Source organism: Dermacentor andersoni, chromosome 4 (assembly GCF_023375885.2).
Source record: "Dermacentor andersoni chromosome 4, qqDerAnde1_hic_scaffold, whole genome shotgun sequence".
In the NCBI taxonomy this organism is placed as follows: domain Eukaryota; kingdom Metazoa; phylum Arthropoda; class Arachnida; order Ixodida; family Ixodidae; genus Dermacentor; species Dermacentor andersoni.
In genome coordinates, this window is record NC_092817.1 from 70,821,127 (window position 1) to 70,844,795 (window position 23,669).

Sequence of the window (23,669 nt, forward strand, 5' to 3'; positions counted from 1 at the left end):
GCAATCGCTTTTGACCCTTTTGTTCGTTCATATATCGCGACATCAAGAGAATATATATATATATATATATACAGTTGGTCGTATTGTGGCGCACGACAGTTTGTCAAGTGGCAGCTGCGCTGCGTGAATCGCAAACGCACTCGTTGGAATCGGAGCATGTGCTGCGCGGGTGCTTGTTACGACAGGCGGCTGAAAAAAAAAAAAGAAAGAAAAGGGAAAAATATCAGCAAGTAATGAGCGCTAAGTGTTTTTCTATAGGACGAGCATATACTTGCCCGCACAACTGTGAGCTTACACGGCGGCACCAATGTGCTCCCGGGGCACCCCGCTGGCATCCCACAGGCTACACTCGGAAGCGTCGCTGGAACAGTGCATGTACAGTGCCACTGTCTGCGATTGACCAGCCAGTTAATCGATTGTGATGGGCGAATTGTGCTATGCTATCTTACGGAATATATATGAGTGCGTGTGTGATGGTGCATGAAGGATCTTTGGAGCACCTTTTCAGGAATATGCAGTGCCCTTGTCATCGAGGCTTTTCCTTTTCTCTTGTCTGGGAAAACTCGCCGGATGGCAACAAAGGTTGGTCCAATACAACGCGCGAGTCACAGCGCGCCACACTCGGCAAGTCATCCCTGTCAATGCATTGACTTCTCTTTCTTCTTTCACATTAACATATACTTCCCTACGTGCTCTGTCCTCAAGCTCAAGAAAGCCGGGCGCGTTACTTCACTAATACAGTAACAGAATTGGTGAAACGTTAGGCAAGATCGACCGACAGGAGAGGTCGACCAGCCGTGTCACCAGGGGGACCTGCTGACCAAGTCTTTGCTTGATACACCGAAGCACTCGTCCAAGTTTGCGGGCCATGTGTGAGCGATCGCTCCTGACGAGGAAGTTGTGGCATCAACATCACCACGAAGACGTTGGCGCGAGCAACGGCTCGCGAGCTGCAGGAGCCGCGGCTGAAAGCGTTCCACGCGATTCGGAGCAACTGGAAGCAGCCGCTCTCGTTCGCCGCAGTCTGCAATCAATCCTCCTTCGCGCCCTGCTTCAGCCGATGATGGTAAGTGTATTCGATGCGTGCACGGCCTTCACCTAGATGCATTGGTCACATTTGTGTAGACTTGCCACTCTCCTAGAATGTGAGACCAGCGTCTGATCTTCTCCCTTCTCCGACGGCAGATGGCCCTCTGGAGGGACCCGAAGGCGGCCTCTGCCACCGGCGACGGGAACCAGTCGCCCTCTTCGGCCGTCGAGGATTTGCTCAAGAAGCCAGAACCTGGACCCGAGGAGGCGAACCAGGCAAAGAGGCGACGCTCGGCGAGCCGATCGCGCCACCGCCGCGGCCGTCAGTCCAGCGAGAGGCAGCACGAAGAGCTGCTGCCAGACGCCGGTGGCGCGGATGTTACCACGAACGTCGAAAACGTGACCATGCAGGTAACTGCATGCCAACAAGACTCATTCGAAAGAGTATGCCCTTTAAAGTTCGCATTTTCTTCCAAGATGCATTCGTGGCCTTTGCAGACGCAGATGTGACACAGAATTGGCGAAGTTTCTCTCGCACGAGAACTGCGTGTCGGAGCGCGGCCACCTTCGCTGATATTGGCTAGGACCATGCAGATCTTACGAAGAGCTGTAACGTATGAGTGTGACCTCGGCAGCCTAGGTTGGCGGCAACATGCGTAGACCAACCAATCGAACGACCATCTGCTACGCTCTTGTGGCGCATTGTCTGTTTATATTCGTATTAACGCAGCCTGCTACGTTAGGGCAAACAGGTGAATGGACAACTAAGGAAAGAAAGAAAGAAAAAAAAGAAAGAAAGACCAGGACATGGGCTTCCGTTCGCATATTTGCCTCGGTGTGCGTGTTACAATGGTTTACGCTCACATCGCCTTAGAGAACATGAGGACTACTGTTTTGGTGAAGTCAACTATACTGATGTGTGGAGAGGCCCATTGCATTTTTAGTGGTCTTTTCCATAAGCTCTATTGACTTATTCGCAGGCCGCCAAGACCACCTCGCGACTGACGTCGAATGAGGCGCTCTCGACAGCGCCGCCCCCGATGCCGGAGAACGTCGAGCCGATGCCGGCGTGCGGCCGCCTGCTGGGCGGGATGCGGCGGCCCTGCTGCGTGGTGGTGTTCTTCTGCAGCTGCGCCTTCCTCCAGGGCCTCATCACCAACGGCTGCGTCAACTCGAACCTGGCGACGCTCGAGAAGCGCTATCAGCTGCGCAGCGTGGAGTCCGGCCTCATCGGGAGCCTGTACAGCGTCGCCTCGCTCATGGTGCGCACCACAGATGCGGACTCATTAACGTCTACAGGCTACACTAGCATCACGAGCGTTTGCCGTGGCGATTAATATCCAGTATTTTTCTATCCCTGACAGGTTATATACGGGAAGTCGTCAACTCAGTCTTGTGCAATCAACTACTACTCGGTCGGTGTAATTGAAAAGCGTCCAGTCGCGTAAGAAATTTGCTTGGTATAATTCATTGCACTGAAAAAAAAAATCGCTACCCAAGCATTCCGTACAGATGGTTAACCAGCGAAGCTGAAACGTGCGACCCCGGTGTTTATCACTGGGTTAATCCCGACGCTTCATTAAACGACGGCTTGGTAGGTTGCCAGATCCTCGATACGCAGTTGCTGCTTGCGCTCCGCTGCACGAGGATGTTCTTGTGTCCGGGCTGCAGCATCGGCACGGCGTAGACGAGCTCGTTGGCTCTGCTCACGGCGTTGCTGCTTGCTCCTAAGGAGTACGTACGACGCGCAGCCGACCCATTTCGGAGCCAGAGAGAAAGTGCTGCGCGCGTGCACGGCTGCGACGGAGAGCAACGACGTCAATACTGGCGTAGCTAATCCGACACCACCTAGATAGCACAAGCCCTTTTCACTGCGATCCATGAGGTCATGTTACCTGGACCTACTGCCATATAATCCAATGGGGATGCTTCCGAGTAGGCAACAATGGTTTTGGTGTCACCGCTTTAATCACGCTATGTCCTTGTCAGTGGATATTTGGGGCCAGCTAGTGTGACGTCATGGATCGGAGTAAACAGGCCTTGTGCTATCTGGTGTTGGCTAATCGCGTGCCTCTCTTTCTCTCTTTCTTTTTCGCGCATGCGCATGGGGTCGCGCCGGAGGAGTTTTCGGCGTACAGGCAACCGACAGACGTATGGACGGACGAATAGGCTAGCCATATACAGCTTTCGCTGTAAAATAATAATGAAGTAAGAGTCCTCTCTGATGACTACAAACTTACGCCGCGAAGAAACAGCCCGACATCATGTGCCAACCAATTTCTTTAGCACACTTACCGGTCCAATAACAGGTTTAAGATGGAACACGTTGCAAACGTTATCATTTTGGTTATTTACAAACATAGGAAGCAAACAGCCAATGAATCCCGAGAAAGCATGCATAGGGGAGGTTAGTGGTTTTGTTAATTGAAATGTAGAAATAAGAAGAAAAAGGAAATGAAAATGGACCAAAATGGAGTCGAACCCACATTTTTTGCATCATGCGTCCTGTCTTTAGTATTAGGCTACTTCGACGGCCGCCTTCCCGTCAACTTGTAACTCTGACTTCGAGACGCTATCTAACCATGTACAGTTGTGTTCACACAGCGCCTGAAACTCATAAGGTCCACACAGGAATTCTTTCACGCTGCTGTCACACTGTGTTGAATCGTTCCAGACCGAGTATTGTTTTTTCACACCGCTGCGATGTGCCCTCGTATTACATTGTGGTTTTATGCAGATTTTCACGCTAATTATATAGAGAGTTGTCGGCAAAATTTCGGGGTGGTAGGTCAGGAGGGCAGAAATTTACAACTCCAAACACATTAGCTCGATGCAGCTCTGGCGGGCACACTGCGTTACTGTGGATAAGCTGTTAATGTACAGTACAGAAGCCAACAGCTTCGGGTCTTTGTGTTTGCCGCAGGTCCTCCTGCCGGTGACGTACTTCGGCAAGGACAAGAACAAGCCGCTGATGATGGCATTCGGCACCTGCCTGATGGGCGTCGGCTCGCTCACCATGGCGCTGCCGTATTTCGTGGGGCCGCCCTACTCGTTCAGCCAGCCGAGGCCCGACACCTGCGAGCTGATCACCGGCGTGGCCAACGACAGTGTCCCGGAGTGCGATCCCGGCGCGGCAGATCTGCGCCAGTACAAGTGGTTCTTCTGGATCGGCAACTTCATCAACGGCATCGGCACGGCGCCCTACTTCACGCTGGGCATCGCCTACTTGGACGAGAACTTCCGCCGATCCGTGTCTTCCAAGTACATTGGTATGCGCCCTAAGATGTCCACTTCCTTGTCGAACTCTGTGTCGCTCGAGCAGTGGCATATAAAGAACGGCATATAACCAAGTATGGCATCATACTATAAATTATGTGCTTGCCATATCTGATTCTTTGTTGCTGTATACGTTGCTTCAATAGGGTCATAACGACATGATAAATATGAGCCATATACATATGAACTATACATAGGACATGTCTTCTAAGGGACAATTTAAACAGTTCGTCTATTGATGATTAGCATAGGCGTAGACCACTTCTGAGGCAGCCGTTTTATTCTGGAACCTTCTTGAGAGAGAAAGAAAACGTGCCAGTGATATGTACAGGTGAAGATGAGGACAGTCATGAACATTGCTCACAATGTAGACAAATCAATGCGTTATGTTCTTCATCTCATTTTTACTCCTATAGAATTGCCTTTTTATACGACCACTGTGTTTAAACATCAGTAATATTAAATTGACATTTAATTACTACTACTTTCATGTCGACGTTTCCTACTTTTTCTTTTCTCAGCCGCTTTTCAAGCAAGTGCCGTAGTGGGACCGGCCACGGGATTTGTCGTCAACGGGCACTTCTTGAAATACTACGTCGACCAAGGCGTCAATCCAGCGTTGTAAGAAAGTCATTCGATACAAACTACACATAGTTGAAAATAACTTTTACTGAATATCCATGCATGGTAAACAGCCAAGTTCATATAAACTTTTCGCAGGCTGGGCCTGACACGCGACAGTACCGCATGGATCGGAGCCTGGTGGCTGTGCTTCCTCTACGCAGGGCTCCTGTGCTTTGCTGTCGCCTTGCCCGTTAGTTTTCTGCCAGCAGAGCTGCCAGGTGAGGCTTCCAAAAACGTAAAAAAGATGTGAAGCGAAAGATCGAGTTAGGCCTCTATATGTCCGTAATCTATACATATGGGGCAAGTAGTCTGACGTTCAGGCTCGATGTCCTTCAATATTGCAAGTGCCTCAAGGAAAACAGGAGCACCGCTACGACTGCCGTCAATGGGATATCCATGTTTCACCCGGCACCCTCGTGTTGCTTTGCTCACCATCTCGTAAAAGTTTCATGGATTTTCGTGGAAAACTACTCTCCTGTTACACAGGCCCATATCGCGTGTTCCTCCAAGTGACCGATGTCACCTGTGAAATTATTCTAGCCACGCCCATTACGTCCTCCCCTATGACAACCAGTGACATTGACCACGTTTCCAGGCTCAACCCCTATAGTTTTCCACGTGCCTTAGATATTTAACAGCACCGCGACAGCGCTTTTGTCGCAGGGGTTATATTACGATACCATCGAGTCTCGAGAGATGCTGAAGATACAAGCCTTCACAACAAAGACTATGAAGTGTCTGGGCTCTTGGCGCGAGCGAATGTCTAGCTTACGGCCTGGCTGCAGTGTAAATACAGTGTAAATAGTCATTCATTTTAAACAGCGCCAAAAAACACACGGTCCAGAAAGAGCATAGGACCAGCGTTGGTCCTGTGCTCTTTCTTGTCCGTGTTTTTTGGCACTGTTGAAAATGAATGACCCGTGCCAACTACCTCGCACCCAAATCATTCTAAGCAAATAGTCTCTTTTAAGGCGAAAGCTTTAAGTGGCTCAAACCACCCATAGTCTGGATAATAAGGCGTGCAGTAAAGAAAGTCATGTGAGCTCTCCTCACTCTGAAACGCGCTCGCGCCACTGCTCTTGCGTTCATTGTCGTCTTCGACAGCTGGCTCCGACGCAGCTCATCATGCAAGAAAGGCAAAGTTAATTAGGATAACGTTCATTCAGGCACTCAAACCCACTACCTTCGAGCCGAACCTTCGAGTTCATGTGGAAGTCGAACCCGTGACATTTGGTACAGTTCATTAAGGTACCTGAGCTCACGACCTATTGTGGTAGCCGAATCCACGACATTTGGTGTTAAGACGAAGTTAATTAAGGTACAGTTCAGTAATATAGAGTTAATTAAGGTACCCGAAGTCACGATCTATTGTGGGAGTCGAACTCACAACCTTTGGTGTTAAGGCGAAGTTAAGATACAGTTAATTAAATGGAGTTAATTAAATCAAATTATGGGGTTTTACGTGCCAAAACCACTTTCTGATTATGAGGCACGCCGTAGTGGGGGACTCCGGAAATTTTGACCACACGGGGTTCTTTAACGTGCACCTAAATCTAAGTACACAGGTGTTTTCGCATTTCGCCCCCATCGAAATGCAGCCGCCGTGGCCGGGATTCGATCTCGCGACCTCGTGCTTAGCAGCCCAACACCATAGCCACTAAGCAACCACGGCGGGTAAAATGGAGTTAAGTCATTCAAGCTCACGACCTTTGGTGGGAGTCGAACTCACGAACATTGGTGCTAACTAGGGCGAAATTAAGGCATAGTTAATTAAGGTAGCGTCCATTAAGGCACTCGAACCCACGTCTTTGGTGGGAGAAAACAAGTAATAAGAAGTATTCGAACGAGAATGTCAACTAATTTGATGAATGTCTCTTGAGCCGTCTTTAGCTAATGCTAAAGTAACTGTCAATTTATTTGTCTGTGCCTTTCCTCACGTAACATTATGCATCACCCAGGAACCAAATTTCGAAATAAATATGCGTGGTCATTTTGCGAAGAAGGTTCAAGTTGAGCGAAATTACGTCCTTGGTTGGTTGTTTGTGCAGAAAGTTTTGTGTAGAAGCCGTGTTAGATGTTAATTCCACTTTTGAAGCCAAGTATGCCACAGAGCGCTCAAGCCAAGAAAAGTGCGAGGAATGTGCGGCGCACAGCTGCCGTCAGACTTACACTTAAGACAGAATCTAGAAGTTTAGCTTAGTTAAAAAAACACGCATAGTTTGAAAGAAGTCCCTGGTATTGCACAGTTCGAGGTACTGCCATCGGCAAACTTATCTCCTTGTCTAGACATTTCGAGCCGTGTTCTATTAAACTAACTTTTTCGCAGACCACGCTGTCGTTATGGCAGAAAAGAAGCTTGAAGATCAAGACAAGCCCCTCAGCCAAACCGAAGGAAACCTACGGGAGACAGTGCTGGCTTTGCTCAGCATAAAGCCCTTCGTCCTCGTTTGCTTTGCTGGGTCCGCAGAGCGTAAGTATGCCTGAATGGAAGGCCTGGCTTACATAACAGCACGTTACAGTGTTTCTTGATATGTAGAGATTTCTGGAACATTCATACTAAAAAAAAAAGAACGAAAAATTGACGCAGCGTATTTTTCTGCTCTTAGCCAATTTACTATGAGAGTAGCAGGCTGTCATAGAGGACACAATTATCGTCTGGAGAACAGCTTCTTTGCGATACACACGACGTCGTCCCCGTCAGCTACAGTATTATTTGTTGTGGCTTCGGAAATACGCGAATGGACGTCACCACGCTGCAGCCTGTGTGGGTGTTGTGAGTGAAGTAATTGACGAGCCGTAACGGTTAGAAACTTTTATTCTGAAGGTCAGAACATGGAGCTGTTCCGATGAAAGCTCTTCTTCTTCTTTTTTTTTTTCTTAATCCTCCAATTGCTGCATCTTCTCGGCGCTCCAAATGTCCGCTTAGAAGCATCTTTGAAACGGATAAATGAACTTTTCGGTCTCCCAAAGAAACATGTTGTCAGGTGTCTAACGTTCAGACCCTCGAGGTTGGGTCTCTGCCTGGAAAAACTTCCTTCACCACGCAGATTTTCCAAACCGCTCTTGGATGTCGCTCTCCAAGGAATACGATGTTGCCTTTCTTCAGTTCCTGGTGACATTTCTTAGCAGACTTCATTCACGCGCCTCTTATTTCTTTCGTGTACAAAGAGTGCCCCCCATTTTAGTAACTTCATCACGCAGCCTCCACATTCGTTTAATGCTGCCGTCCCAATTTTCACTAATGTATCCTCCCAGCTTTCTCTTTCTGCCAATCAGGTCCACAGGAGTTAAAGAAGTAGGTTCTACAGGTTAATCGTAAACGTATGTGAACGGTGAGTTATTCATGATACCTTCGCTTCGTATATTTTAAAGAAGTAAGTTCTTCATTATGCAGTAAACGACGGTCAATCACTTTTCGCAGAGATAACTTGAAACTACGGATGAGCCTATCATAGGAACCACCCCACCACGTCGCGTTTTCCGGAATTTCCACTTGACGTGGTGATTGGCGATTAAATCGAGTTGTTTCGTGGTGTAATGTTGTCGTGACCGCATTAAATTCTTTAACAACTTTCGTGAAAGTCTTGGCGTTGTCGCTTTTGATTACAGAGCACATTCCTCTTCCAATTGCGAAGCATCGAAAAAACTTGTAGAGCGCTTTGAGTGATAAGTTTCCAAGTGTGTTGCTCTTATGACAGCGCCTGTAAAAATTACTGCGTAAACTTTGGCAATGACTCCTTTTGTTGTTGTTCCTCGTATAGAACCGGTGTAGTCTAGGCCAATTATTTCAAATGCCTTCGTCACTGTATCAGCAGGAAGAAAAGGCACTTGTTGTGACGGTCTGAAATGGTATCGTCTGCACATAACCCACTGTCGTATTACTTCTTTCACTTCTTGTCGTCCTCTGATTACCCGAAATCCGGTTCTTATAGTAGTCAATGTATCACGCACTTCTCCGTGAAAGCATTGCCCCTGTACGTGTCGAGCTAATAGTGTCGCTACGTAAATTCTTCCAGGTAATATGATCGGGTGCTTTCGTCAAATGTCATATGTGACTCCTGAAGGCGCCCTTTCAGTCTAAATATGCGCTTTTACTCTTTTCTTATCGAGTGCAGTGCAATTGTAGCATAGGCCCAAAACTTTACTCGCTCAATTTGTTGTTTCAGGTTACTCTTCATCATACTCCACATTCCTACAGACACTGTTGCCCCTAGAAGTTCTAATTTTGCAAGACTAACGGTCTTCATTGGAGCTACTCTGTTCTTTGCCAGAATCAGCACTGTCTCTGTCTCCTTTCTCATTGACAGTCCCATGTATGCTGTATTTCTCCTTGTGAAAAGTAATGTTCCTCTAACTTGCCCAAGCAATCAACCTTTTCTTTTTTTGCACTGTGATTCGCCACTGGGCTGTCATCGGAGAAGATGCGTACGCCGGTGCTTATGTACTGTTTATTGCTGTCGATGTCCTGTCTAAGTATTTTGATAGTCTCATTTTTCTTCTCATTTTCTTTATCCACTTCCTCCGTATATGATTACCTTCGTCTGGAAGAGAGTCGTCCCAAGAAATTCTGGGTTTCTACAATCGCTGAATACCGATTTTCATGGCATTCAAGTTCATGGCCGGAGTGGTGCAGGCGTTGAGTGGGTTGCGGCTGAGTTATTCAGCTGGAGACTGGCGACCAGACGACGTGGCAAGACGGAGCAAGAACGTATGCCAGGACGGCGCAGAGAGGCCGTGTTTGGTGCTCTGCTGAACGCTACGAAAGTTTTAAATGTTGAGCTGCAGGCTCAGGAGCACCAGGCAGGGTCAGAAGCCACGACCCATTGATCATCGGGGTGCTTCTTCCGCGGCTGGCGCCTTGCTCTCTCGGCTTGTCGTCTCGCAATGGCGCCACTTCTCCGTTCCCTGCTCGCGCCACGAGGCTCGATCCCCGGCGTTTCATGACTTTATGCCTGTCACGTTGCACGACCTCGCTAGTGTCTTTCTCTTCGTCCTCTGTACGTTTTGAAAGCGGTACACGCACCTCATAACAATGTTTTTTTTTATGTTCTGCAGTGATGGTCGCAAGCGGCCTGTCTTCATTTCTGGTGAAGATGCTTCAGGCGCAGTTTAGCATGACCGCGTCGACAGCTTCAATGATTATGGGTACGTGCTGATTTTAATTATGGTTAGTAAAGGACGGTGTGCGTGATAGCCAGTACTTCGATTATGCAAGATAACGAGCAACACAGGGATTAGAAATGTTAACTTTTTTTAAGTGGGCAAAATATCTTTTATCCCTGTATTCCCGCATGCACTGGTCAACGCTGTCGTTTATTTCGATAAACTTACACGGCGAACTTAACTACCCTTTTTTTTTATATTACGGACACTCGAGTTCGGGTACAGTGCTACGAAGAGAGATGTGTTTATATTCAGTAATATACGTTTCGAATATAGCTGTCAAGAGACCGAGGTTGCTCCGGGTCACTTTATGCTTAAGTATGCGTTAACGTATACAATATGACGATATGTTCATTTTACTGCAATCAGCGTCACTGACTTAAATGAAGCGAGCTTTATTCAGCCCGGCTGCACTGTACGGGAAAAATGCTTTAAACTCCATACTGGTTGTTTCTATAACAGCCTTACTAACATGTAAGCTAAAGTCGCATAGTTCAACACGTAGCTGCGTCTACCGCAGATGTGCGCGCGCTATTAATCCACAATTCAAAGATTACATGATGACGTCGTAAGAGAATTTGGCTGTCACGGTCCCCTTGGCGTCCATATTGTCGATCTCTAACTGGGGCTTGCTTCAAGAGCGCGAATAGATGCCCTTTATTCCACGAATGCTTAATCAAACGAGTTTTACTACAGGCCACAACTTGTAGGAAGGCTAACGATCAAGCCAGATCGAGGCCGCCTGAAAGGCTACGAGGGAAATTTGTGCGGATTCCTCGCAAAGGCTGTGGGGCGGCCTCCGTAGTAGTTTCAGCGTTAAGAAACATACTCGAGTTCAGGGTTGAACCCCGCAGCACCGACTTTCCGGGTCAGTCGCTGTACCAACTGAACTAACCAGGAGCTGTAGCTGATTACAGGGTGATAGTGGCCAAATCGATATAACACTAAGCCTTTAGTTGTTTATTCCTTTCAGCTATATGTGTGCTACTGTAGGGTAAATTAATTTGCTTTAGTAAACGGTGTCAACACGCATCCCCGAAAGCGTCCCCACCGCCTGCGCAGGCTCCGTGACCATACCGACGGCCATGGTGGGCGTCATGCTCGGAGGCGTGGTCATCTCTCGCTTCCAGCTGGCCGCCGCGGGCATCGTGCGCCTCTGCGTGCTCGTGCTTCTTGTGCCCATCGTGCTGGTCACGGTGCTGCTATTCCACTGCGACAACATCCCCTACCGGAACGTCCAGTACGACGTCGGAGTGTAAGCGCCGACCACGCCACCTTGCCTGCCTATATGTCTACCCGCGTTATTTACGTTCACTCGCTATTATATTCGCTATTGAAAGAAGATATACATCGTGTATCTCTTTCAAGATACACGATGTATACAAGATATATCGTCTTAGTAACTGCGATAAGTAACGATAGATTAGTTCGGGTTAGGTTCGGCTAGGTTAGGTTAGATTAGTTCGTTAGGTTAGGTTATTATAGTTCGGGCGAAGTATCAACTGTTAACTGGCAAAGCCGCAGTGATTTAGGTAGCGGAAACTGCTACAAGCGGTGTTCAAATTTAGTGAACAAGTTGATCAGCAATGTAGTGGGACCCAGCAAAAATAAGCATAACTGTCATTACCATAATAAAGTTGCTCCTATTTATTTTAAAAACGTACTGACGGAAAAGAAAGCAATAAGAAATTGTTTTCGTGTCTGTTGCATCACATTTTTCATATTTACCACATAATCTCGCATTACCTCAGGCGCATTATAGAACACCCCGTTGCGGGGTATCACATCGCACAGAGAAGAACAAATGGTCAAACGTAACATGTGTACATTGCAAAAAATGCTCGTGTACTTAAATTTACATGCACGTGAAGGAACCTCAGATGGTCGAAATTGAAGAACGCCATTACGTCGCGCGCCTCATAATCATGTCATACATAGGCTTAGCATGCAAAACCCAAGAATTTAATTTCAGCAGAAAGCATGTAGCCCACTCTTGCGTAGATCAATGGTCCGGTCACAAAAGATGGCCAGGACACACCCAGCACGCTGACGGTGCGCGAGCAGTGGAATCAGCGGAATCAGGCTTCCGCCTGATTGAGCGGGCTCGGCTAAAAAAATTATTTGTGGACACCAGAGAGACGCTGGTGCCTGGTGTCATCCATGCAACGGACCACGGCCGACCGGTCATCGATTTCACGGCCATGGCTACCGCCCAGAGTGCCGACGCCGAGCTCCAGCTGCTTCGCACGAGCGGTACCTCTCTGGTGTTTGAAGATATCTTGCTTCCCCACTGCGATGTGTCCCTCGTTTGTGTTAGGTCGACCGGACGTCCTCGTCCTTACGTGCCTCGCCCATACCTCCGGGCCTTCTCTATTCTTTGGCTTATCCTGGCATTCGCGCAACACAGCGACCCGTCACTTCTCGTAATGTGCGGCCCAGTATCAACGCAGACGTTCGTCGCTTTGTCACGCGCGTGCCTCAACTGCCAACAGACTAAAGTGCATTGGCACACTGCGACTCCTCTTGGCACATTCCCGTACCCGGACGCCAACTTCTGCCATCTGCACGTCGATATTGTTGGCCTCCTTCCTCCCTGCGGGAACCATCGCTACCTGTTAACCTGCATAGACAGGTTCACCAGACCGCCTGAAGCGATGACCCTCTTGGACAAAACGGTGGAGTCGACAGCTCGAGCACTCATAACACTCTTGATTAGCCGCTACGATGTCCCTTCCACCATTACGACTGACCGTGGTCGCCAATTCGACTCAGCATTGTTCGCCAATCTATCTCGGCTACTCGGCGTGAATCTCGCCAAGACTGCCTCTTACCACCCAATATCCAATGGGATCATCAAACGTTTTCACCGTCAATTGAAGGTTTCACTCATGGCTTCGACTTTTTCTTTATCATGAATCGAGCGCCTTCCTTTCGCTATGTTTGGCATCCGCACCGCTCTTCGCAGTGACTCTTCCACCAGCGCCGCCGAGCTTACGTTTGACACCACTGTATGAGACCCTGGCGAATTCTTCGACGACTCGCCCGCCGTACCTTCTGACGTTTCCGACTACACCTACCGTCTACGCAGCGCTATGCGTGCTGTCGTTCCCCCACAACAACGTCGTTTTTCGCGGCGTGTATACGTCAACCTTGTCCGTCTTTGTGTGCCATGATGCTGTGCGTCCTCCCTTACGGCCCTCGTATGATGGTCCGTTCAAAGTACTCAAGCGGGCACCTAAACACTTTTTATTGTTGATCAACAGCCAGGAAGATACGGTCTCCGTCGAACATCTGAAACCTGCCTACTTGGACTTTGGCCGCTTTAGCCACTTCTGTCACATTCCCTCTCGACCAGGACAGTCCTACTCGCCGCGTGCGTTTCGCACCACCGCCATCTGCGCTTTGACATTCGTCCAGCTCACGGCTTCCTCGCTAGAAGGGGAGCCACGTAGAGCACTGCTACGTGCCGCAGTGGTCCGGTCACAAAACACGACGAGGAAGCGCCCAGCATGCTGCCGGTGCGGTGCGCGAGCAGTGGCATCGGCGGAATCAGGCTTCAGCCTGATTGAGTGGGCTCGGCTAAAAAAAAATATAATTTGTGGACACCAGGCACCAGCGTCTGTTTGGTTTTTCTTTACCCACAAGCACAATATAACAAACGGGCTACAATGTGGGAAGAGCACGAAGAACGACCGTATACTTGTATTTATAGCCGCGAATGTTTAGACAACATCTAGGACAAGTGAGCGCCAATGTTGCATAGATGCACAAACTATTTCGTAGCTAACTCTACGCACCCATCTGCGTCTCTAGATAATACGGGAAGGGTAATTGAACACAGTGAAAGACAGCAGTAAGGTGGTCATAAAACGGAATAGCAGATGTGGTATGTGCCAATCTTCGCCAATCTTGCTTCTCTATGCGACTTATTTTTATATATATCTGCAGTCACTTTTATCGTAACGGTTTGTAGCCGCTGGGATGATGGCCAGTTATATGTGCTACTTTGCTAACAATTTGGGCTACAGATCTCTTTTGTCAGCCCAGTAAGACATCCCAGTGCACCTAGCATAAACCATGTAGTACCTATATTATATAATCAACATCCATTTTCCTATTACAAATAAAGTAACTTAAAGAAAGCAACAACGGGACTTTTAAGTATAGGTTGATTTCCGCCTCGATTGAAGCTTCAAAACCGAAAATTAGGGGGCAAACGTTCCCACACGCTTCGCGAATTTTGCTGGTATAGATCGAAGACCGATCTGGTGCAGGCCGAAAACACTCTGCCAGATCCCAGTTGGTGGATCTGGAGCGTCTTATGGCAAATTCTAGACATGTCTTAGACATTATTTAGGTTCTCGGCTGCTTAATATGAGAGGAGACTGGGGAAGAATGTAACTTGCGGACGCAGGCGCCTCTCACTTCTTATAGACGAAAGGCTTCCCGACAAATCTTTCACGGCGGGCAACCGTCCCTATCTGGCAGTAACCATGGCAGTAACACGGCAATTCTTGTGATCACAGAGAGAGTAAAGGGTGTTGCTCGGTAACCGACGACAAGGTATAGCTGCGGACGCCGTTTCCTCTGCCCGCAGTACCAGCGTGTCGAGCGTGAACGTCACTCTGAAGGAGTCGTGCAACAGCCGCTGCGGCTGCACCACGACACGCTTCAATCCCATCTGCGGCCGCGACGGCTACACCTACTACTCGCCGTGCTACGCCGGTTGCCTACGCGAGTATGCCACAGCGAGCAGCAGGGTGCGTGTCGCCTTCGCCCTCTTAAAACTCATCCTCTTTTTTTTCATGCATATGGTTACGGCTGTTATGGCCCGACGGGCAATATCAACCATCGTTGAGCGAAGCTAGAGCGCTATAAGTGCTGCATGTATCAATAAAGGGTTCGACCAAGAGGCATCTCAGGCTGGAGCGAACGTTTCGACAACGGTATTTGTCTTCGTCAAAGAATGATGCAGACCCTTGTCGAAATGTTCGCTCCTGCCTAAAGCATTCCTTCTTCGACCACGCGCTGCTGATCGCTTCAAGCCTCCGTCTTCCACGGGACCATTTGTCTTGTCTGGATGCTTCATGCTATTTGCGGTTCATTAAAGCGTGAACAGCAGGGTCGTTTATGTGAATCCGTCTCGAATGGGCCGAATTGGAAGTTGGCATTTACACAGATACGAACCTCGTGATTCGTGACAACCTACAGGGAACACCTCCTACATGACGGTACGCCTGAACGCCCCGAGAGCGACGTCATTTAGGAAAGCTGACGCTGTCACTGAAAAACGTACTTTGTAAAATAATGACCGAGCGAAGTGTTGCCCAATGGGGCATCTTAATACCCCATTAAGATGTGTGGGCTCTCGGCCTTCGTGTTTGACTTCAAGGCTCAAATCGCGCGGTTTGTTCGCAAGGCAATACTCTCTTGGGATCGGGAAGCGCTGGTGAGCTCCCCCGAAAATACAACCGAGGAGCACTGCATTCATTAGCGGCGGCAGAATAGTTGCTACGCTACTTTTCAGGCGGTGTAAAAGTTGTGTGAGATTTGAGATGCATGTATCGGGCCCTCCATAAAAGGTCATATTCAAACTTGCACTGCGCGACTCGTAACACGTCCCTAATTATAAATGGGGTACTATCACGTCATCACTGCTCTTGTACATAAGCAGGCTACACGTTTACTGGATGACTTGAACTAAACAGAAGAAAAAAAATGGTTGCCGAGATGTTAATCGCTAAAGTGAAGTCATGTTGAGAAGTGTACTACATCATTATAGAACGAACAGTTATGGTTAAAGAATCGGCAGTGGCTCCACATAAACAATATTATGTATGTTTGCTTACTCTGTCAAGAAATAAAGGGAACAGAAATCACGAAGAAAACACGTTGTGAAATAACGACCGTAGGTCTTTTTTTTTTTTTTCTTCCTCGAGGCCTATAATCATCGGCACACTTTTCGAACTGAGAAGAGCTTGCCTGTAACAAACAATACCGCAGAATAAGATATGAACTCAACCCAGCTCTCGCATAACTGGTCGCACAACGTGGCTGCGTCGGCCGCACCGGCAGGCGTACTCGCAGTGCCTGTGCGTGAACCGCACGGTCTCGGCGCCGGCGCGCACCGGAGACGGAGCCAGCAGCTCGGGCGGCGGCGCGAGCCCGTTCGGCACCGTGCCGGGCACCACGGTGGAGATCGACGCGGTGCGAAACAAGTGTCCCAACCCGTGCGGCCTGGTCAATGTCTTCATACCCATTCTGGCCGCCATCGTGTTCGCCACTTTCTTCCTCAGCACGCCCGCCGTCGCAGCCATTCTCAGGTGCGCATCCGCCATCAGGTTCGAATGAAGTTTTACGAAAACGGTACCTTTTCTTAAACGGTTTAAGCGTTATTACTGTTTTTATTGCGGTCGCACTAACGTAGGAAATTAATTTTTAGTTGTATATTGAATTGAAACAGAAAGTTGTCACCCACTGTGGCACAAGGTGTCAAAAGAAACTGGCGCGAGGTTTTCAGCGAAAGCATCGCAGTAAAAAAAATATGTCCTGTACGGCGCTAGACCCTGTCATAACCACCTTAGCGGTGCATTCGTTTTATACGAAATGAATTTGAACGGGAGGCTGGCAACCTTTAACGTGAGAACGAGTTGATCGGCAACTTGAACTGCATGAGCATTGAATAAACAAATGAACTCAGTAGAAGTCCGCAAGGTTGGAAGGAGCTACACTGAATGATGTCAGCTGTTCCTTTGACGAAACTTCTTCCATGTTGGAGATTTCGCAGAGACTGAGGAGGACTCATGACGTATAGGCATGATTTGGGTTCTCGGCTGTTTAATCTGAGGCGGCTTGGAGAGGAATGTCACTTGCGGACGCTGGATTGGACAATATGGGAGACAGACTCTGTGGTGGTGAAGGATTTCTCGCTTCCTGGCACCATCACCTCGCAACATCTCCTTTGCTGTATCTCCGCTATTCGCTCACTTGATGGCTTTAAGTCAGTAACACAAATTTCCGATGAGGGGTCCTTTGAAGGCTAACTGGAGCCAAAACTAACCAAGAATGTGAAGAGGTATTTTGCACCAGTAAAGCTGGTGATAAGCGTGTTAGTGCGCAGACGCTAGCCCTTCTGCAAAAATGAATGAATGAATTAATTAATTTTGTCGGAAAGGCTGGCTCTTTGGTCTATGTTGGTGGCCTAGGCAGAACATAGACGGAAATGGAGGGGTTAACATATGACCATGGTCCGTCAGCTGTCTGCGTGCGCCTCACAGTCTGAACACCGAGCCAGACTCGTCAAGGGAGGCCAGAAACGAGTAGTGCATGGCGCTTATTGAGCCCGTCCACTGGCCGGATCGGGGCCTCGTACTTCGGGATCGTCGTCTCCAGGTATCTGCGACGCGCCTTTTCAGGTGGTTCCTAGACAACCACAAATGACACTTGTATGTTCGCTCTCCTAATTATTTTTTGTGCGAAGATGTTATACAGGCTCTGGTTTTTTCTTAATAAATTCTAGTTGATAGTCGGCGCTCTGTCTGTCCTCTCCTAAATGTTTCCTGTGATTTCTCGCATCGTTTCAAGATCGATATTTCGGATCATTTCAAAAGAGTAGTTTCCGATAGCATAGATGCAGAGCTGCCTACATGCAAATTTTTTACTTTTGAAGTACGAGTAGATGTGTCATGGAAAACTGCCCCAATATAGAAACTTTTGATACCACAACTGAAGAAAAAAAAACACCCTTCATTACCCCTCGCTGAGAACCACGTAAAACAAGACACATTGAGTACCAGCGCGGATCCTCTATCGGCGGATTACCTCCGAGATTAAGCGACATACGTGGCGCATTGAAAATCTCGTAAACCATGGTCTGAGATGTGCGTCACATCACCTAAGGGAATATGAGACATGAGGTGGGTTAAAAAGGAAATGGAATGAAATGACATGGGTTTCTTTTGTAGCAATTGCTACGAATGGGTGGATGTATCATTTTGACCATGTACCTTGAAGGCAAGGAGTCGAGCATATTGAGTTGCGCTTCTGGAAAGATACATGATGAAATAAACTTTCCTCGAAAAGCTGTCTTTGGAAACGGCCTTTTTAGGAAAAGGGAAAGTGCAAGGTGGCTTATGCGCAAACACCTGCTATTTTTCTGCGCAGGTGCATTCCCGAGAAACACAAGTCTGTCGGCCTCGGAATTCAGTGGATCATCGTTCGGGCTTTCGGTGAGGGAGAACTACTACTCTGCACTTAGTGGTAATCTAGCCAGTAGCTACTCTGCCGCGCTATAGCGGTTGCGATTGCTATAGACACTTGATAGAAAATGAATCGGAGAATGTTGCACAATCTTGAGCAAACAAACCTTTAGGCAGGTTATGGGAGTTAGACGCTCTCTGATATTCCCGAGGCAAATGCTTTGCAGGCTCACATTTACGAGGACGAAACGACGCAGGCAAAGCCAAAGCATCCATACTCTTTTCTGCCGACGTCCTCAAAACGCTATACAGCCAGAAGAAGTTGGCGTTTGCGCTACCCGCTTTCAACATAATCAATGTATTCGTTCCTCACTCACATCGCGCTCTTCGTAATTTTTGTAGCAAATGGGTATCGTTGAGGCTGTGAAAACAGACGTGCTCGAGCGACCTAACTCATATTAAGTTTCTATATTCTCGGCATTCGGCATATGCGACAGCCGGCTCACATATACAACTGGCGCTGTAAAACGGAGGTTCTCACTACAGCAGTTAGAATGGTGCGATTGTGCCTGTCTAACATTCCCCTGCTCTGGGCATACGTCGAGCTTGCGCAACCTCACCTGCTCCATCAGCCGTGCAACAGACAAAACCGAGCAAAACCAGCCCGCAAAAAAATAAAATAAAAAGAAAAAAAAAAGAAAACGAAAGAAAATTAGCCACTGGCTGTCCGGTCATACAGTAGCGTTTCGCAGAAATTGTAACGCAACTGCACCTTTCATCCTTGCCGTGCTTCCGACATTGGCGCGAGAAACGGTATGCTTCTCACTTTAACGTGCCGACTCGTCCGTGTACACCCGACGCAGGGCTAATCCCCGCCGGCGCCGCGTTCGGGCACACCATCGACGCGAGCTGCGTGCTGTGGGAGGAGCCGTGCGGCTCGTCGCAGGGCGCCTGCGCCATCTACGACAACCTGCTGCTCAACCGCAACGTCTACTTCCTCATCCTGGCGCTGAAGATGGCCTCGTTCTGCTGCTTCGGGACGGCGCTGTTCTTCCTGCGCGAGCCTGCGCCACCGCCCGTGTCCGTCGCCGCATTGCCCGACTGACTCTCGTGTGCCTGCGTGTGTGCGTGTGTGTGCAACGGGGCATCTTTAGCGATGTGTGTCGTGCAAAAAAAAAAAAAAAAACGAAGACCGAAAGAAATATAAAATTTTATCCCGTTCTTTCTGGTTGTGAAACACTTGACAGCTTGGCGTTCCTCAGTGTGCCGCTTGGCGGCCGTGATTTTCGTGAAAGGCCGTATATACACTCGGGTAGACAAGCACGACTGGGGCAGTTTGACCTACAGGCGCGAAATAGCTGTTTGGGGATGAGCCTCGAAAAGTTACCTTGTAGCACTGCCTGTAGTTTGGCATTTAGTTCTTCTTGTAATTAATTTGTTTACCTTTTATGTAGCACTATAAGCAATTCAGTCTTTTTCTTTGCAACTTTATTGCAGAATTTGGTGTTTGCTGCAGTTTTAGGCATTGAATGCAGCACTGATTAGCATTGCTGCATGAACACCTTGCTTGGAATATTTTGGCAGAAGCTAAATAATTGGAGCCATGTTTCCACGTAGGTACCATAATTTCTAGGATTTATTGCGCTCTTGGTATGAAACAATAAATTATATTCAATCGTTGATCACGCAGACATCGCTAAATACGGTGAAAACTTTTCTTTATACATTAGCCTAAATTAATTTCCCGCCATTTCTACCTCTGGGAATAGAGTAGTAATTTTCTAGAGATTAAGTAACGAACGCAACCTTCCAGCTTTCTGGCCTTTAAGCCTTCTGTGCACACGGAAGCGCAACGTTGAGCCCGTGGGTGCAATTTTTAGCGACAGAGAAAGAGAGCAAATAAGTCAACCTCGCTTCATTTTGGAAGTAGTGGAGACGAGCGAGGGTTGCATTTGTAATGTCTGTCCCCCCCAATGCGTTTGTTCAACGTCATCAGCCCCACCTCCTGGTGATCTCTAGTGATACGACTGTACGTGACATTTCTGCTACAATTTGGCGGAGCTCAAATTTTTATTGCATGCAACTTTTCTGGAGGCTGCTTCATATGCTCATCGCTGTCACACTAATGTAATGCACCTGTGAGCTAGGCATGAAAGTATATGTTTCTTGTAACCTATGCCACACATGCGAAAGGCAATCGCATTACTTTTTTAAAAAGTAATGCCCTTCGTGTCGAAATTTAAAGCGAAGTCTTTTTACCTGCTTGCGGCACAAGTGGTGACATAGTTTGTGCTATACTGTACCGGCACAAATCCATTAAATTGTTGGGAGCGTTATAATGAAATCCCAGACTACAAGGCATACGCCGATGAGGGCATGCTTTTCCAAGGCTGGACATAGTGCGCGTTTCTCGCGAAAGCCTCCATGTAATATTTCGAGAGAAGTCACAGAACAATATCGAGCTAGGAGGCTGAGAAAAAAATCGCGTAAGGAAGCGAATTTACATCAATGGTTGTAAATGTACTTCATACATATCTATGCCAATGTGAGAGATGTCACTGCTCTACGCATCCGCCAGATTTTACAGCACAAGCAGAAGAACGGCGTTGACTCCAGGGCTGCCTAGACGCCGGGTCATATGGGGGACCAGGGGGGAGGCAACGAGGCGGCGCATGGTCTTGCCACCTCACAATCTGGAGTTCTACCTTATCATCTCCAACCTCTCTTACGCGGGTCTCCCGACCTTGGTGACCACCGCTATGTGGATTTACCGCAGAACTCTCGCTCCGAAATGGCACAAGTGCGCCGCTTCCTAAAGTACATTCACAGGGGTAGACTCAAACACCTCACTTTTCTTCACATCTTTAATGACCTCGCCCTCATATATCCGAGGAAATATTCATCAACAAAGTACTTGCCAACACAACCACTATCCCTGACAAAATTTCACAAATGGCAGACGTTGGCTGACTGGGCAGTGACACCTCTGTCCCCCGAATACGCACATGCTGCCACTAAAAGCCAACTTCTTACAGTATCTCATTTTACACTGTCCCACTTTGAATCTCTATCTAGGCGGCAACAATATTTTTCTTCATCGACATATTAAAGCTTCATAGAAGGACATTCTCGAAAACCCCAATCACTTAGTCACGTTAGCCCACTTCGGCGTTGCTTTCGGGCTGGCTTGCGCGATTTAGTGGGTGTCTACCTTACACTACTTCTATCTCTCCTCCCCCACCAGCGATCTTTGGCCCTCCCTTTTCTGAATAAAAGAATTCATTAATTAATTCATCCATATTTAGCGGCGTCGCTGCGAAGAACCAGCATTGTGTTCATTGTCATCATCCGTTGATCTGCTACTTCTCACGGTGGAAAAAACTCGACAAACATGGGAAATAAACGAAGAGAAGGGAAGGGCGATAATATCATTGAAATAAAAGATTATGCAAGTTATATATACACTAAGATCTAATATTCTTTCCAATGTCTGGCATCTAGAGCACTCACGCGTCAATAAACGCACAAGAACCTTCAATATGTCTTCAGCACACACTGGTGCAAACACACCTCGGTAAGAAACCATTGTCAATCGCCTCTCGTGGGTACGACAATGTAAATTTCTGTAAGGCAATGGTCTGTGGTCGAATCCTAGCAACAACACACCATCAACAACAAACTGTGCGACGACAGAATATAGGAAGCGGGCGGCCGGATTAGCCGTTCAACTATCTATACATATTCATAACCAGAGGGGGACAAATGCCCTCGCTTCTTGTTTTTCGTCTCTCACCCTGACGCCGCCAAGTAGCGTCCTCACCTTCACCCTCACGTGAATAATTTGACCGCCCTCAATCAACTTCATCTTCATTTTTAAAAGAAATTATCCTCGCTTCTCACCCTCACCCTCACGCTTAAAAGGCTGTCATCCTCGTCTTACCTTCCGTTTTCTACAATTTCAAATAAACCATTTGCTCGACTCGCGAGCTTAGTTTACAACACTGGCTGTCTTATGTCACTTCTATTGTCAAGGCATGCCACACTGATTTGGCTTTAGGCGCTTGACCATAGGCTGACAAAATAAAGAGAGAGAACAAGGGTAGGAAGGCAGGGAGGTCAACCAGAACAGCATCCGGTTTGCTACCGTACACTGGGGGAGGGGGAAAGGGGAATAGAAAGAGGAAGAACGGGAGAGAGTAAGCACTGAGTACGTGTGGGAGGAACACCATACACAAGGACTATAAACTGTCACTATAAACGGTACCGCACTAATGCACGAATCGCTAAATAAACATAGCTCACTCAGCCTAGGACCTCAAAAATCATATTTTTCGCTAAGAGCTCACTCGGACACTGACTCACTGAAATTCTACTCAGCGGGGATCCCTCAGACTCACTCATCAGAGCTATACTCAGCCAGACTCACTCGGATTCAAACTCACCAGATCTATACTCAGCTGGGCTCACTCGGACTGAGTCTCACCAAAATTCTGCTCAGCCGGGTTCACTTGGTCTCAGGCTCACCAGTATTATACTCAGCCGGGATGACTAGGACTCAAATTCAGCAAAATTGTAATTCGCCGGGTTTACTCCGACTCACTCAATCAGACCCAGAAAGATCTTGGCCCACAGGTATCACGAACTCAGACTTTCTCTTGAATTGAACATATCAATGAGAAAAATACCTTACTATCAGGCTAATATGTAGGGAATGCATAGTGATTATAAACCCTAATAATTTAGAAAACAAGCGTCGTTAATATACAAGAAATTTCTTTATTTTTTGTTCTTCACGATGTCTCGTAAGAACCAGATAAGTGCCACTCTCGACCTTGGCAGTGCTGGATTTGTTTTGCCTAACGATAAAATGTGCAGAAGGTATCCTTAAAGAATGTGCGAATTCTTATTTGTTTGTGCATGAGTGCGTGCGTGCGTGAGTGCGTGCGTGCGTGGGTGCGTGCGGGCGGACGCACATGCTTTTGTCTCTGTGGCGCATATGCATGTTTGGCAGTTCGGGATAGATCACAGTACTTTGCTTCTGGCATTGTATCAAATGAAGGCTGCCTTCGTAAACAAAAGTTTTCGCTGCTGGAATTATGCGCAGGGAAGCTTGACCATACGTAATGTCACTTATCCATGATTTACTATAGAAGCGCAGGAGTCCCAGCTCGCTGTAATGTTTGGACGTAAAGCTAGGCGTTGAGAATTTTTTAAGTTATGTTTGGTTTACGAAATCAACCGTAGTTTAATATATGACACTCTATATGTACCATAAGTGCAGATGCGCAATTCCAGCAGTGACACGGCTGACAGCCATATTAGCTGTGAATCGCGCTGAAAGCGAGCATCAAAAACGGAGGATGGAAAAGATCTATAAGA

General features: G+C 47.8%; 2 protein-coding genes across 2 annotated transcripts; both read left to right on the forward strand.

Annotated features, from left to right (window-relative positions):
• Window positions 1-979: 979 nt before the first annotated feature.
• LOC126536284 (solute carrier organic anion transporter family member 4A1-like) lies at window positions 980-7,672 on the forward strand. The gene is made up of 6 exons (XM_055074211.2): window positions 980-1,066; window positions 1,186-2,291; window positions 3,953-4,298; window positions 4,827-4,926; window positions 5,026-5,147; window positions 7,256-7,672. Exons 2-6 carry the CDS (start codon window positions 2,070-2,072, stop codon window positions 7,411-7,413), a joined length of 948 nt encoding a protein of 315 aa, XP_054930186.1. The 5' UTR covers window positions 980-1,066; window positions 1,186-2,069; the 3' UTR covers window positions 7,414-7,672.
• A 1,898-nt stretch (window positions 7,673-9,570) lies between these two features.
• LOC129380133 (solute carrier organic anion transporter family member 4C1-like) lies at window positions 9,571-18,970 on the forward strand. Its single transcript, XM_072287522.1, has 5 exons — window positions 9,571-10,074; window positions 11,155-11,347; window positions 14,690-14,852; window positions 16,168-16,415; window positions 18,256-18,970. Exons 1-5 carry the CDS (start codon window positions 9,987-9,989, stop codon window positions 18,347-18,349), a joined length of 786 nt encoding a protein of 261 aa, XP_072143623.1. The 5' UTR covers window positions 9,571-9,986; the 3' UTR covers window positions 18,350-18,970.
• The last annotated feature ends 4,699 nt before the right edge of the window (window positions 18,971-23,669 follow it).

Coding starts and splice junctions, on each gene's coding strand:
- LOC126536284 (XM_055074211.2), top strand. CDS start 2,070: ATGCCGGAGAACGTCGAGCCGATGCCGGCGTGCGGCCGCCTGCTGGGC. Junction 4,927..5,025: donor CAAGGCGTCAATCCAGCGTT/GTAAGAAAGTCA, acceptor AACTTTTCGCAG/GCTGGGCCTGACACGCGACA. Junction 5,148..7,255: donor TCTGCCAGCAGAGCTGCCAG/GTGAGGCTTCCA, acceptor ACTTTTTCGCAG/ACCACGCTGTCGTTATGGCA.
- LOC129380133 (XM_072287522.1), top strand. CDS start 9,987: ATGGTCGCAAGCGGCCTGTCTTCATTTCTGGTGAAGATGCTTCAGGCG. Junction 10,075..11,154: donor GACAGCTTCAATGATTATGG/GTACGTGCTGAT, acceptor CCGCCTGCGCAG/GCTCCGTGACCATACCGACG. Junction 11,348..14,689: donor GTCCAGTACGACGTCGGAGT/GTAAGCGCCGAC, acceptor CTCTGCCCGCAG/TACCAGCGTGTCGAGCGTGA.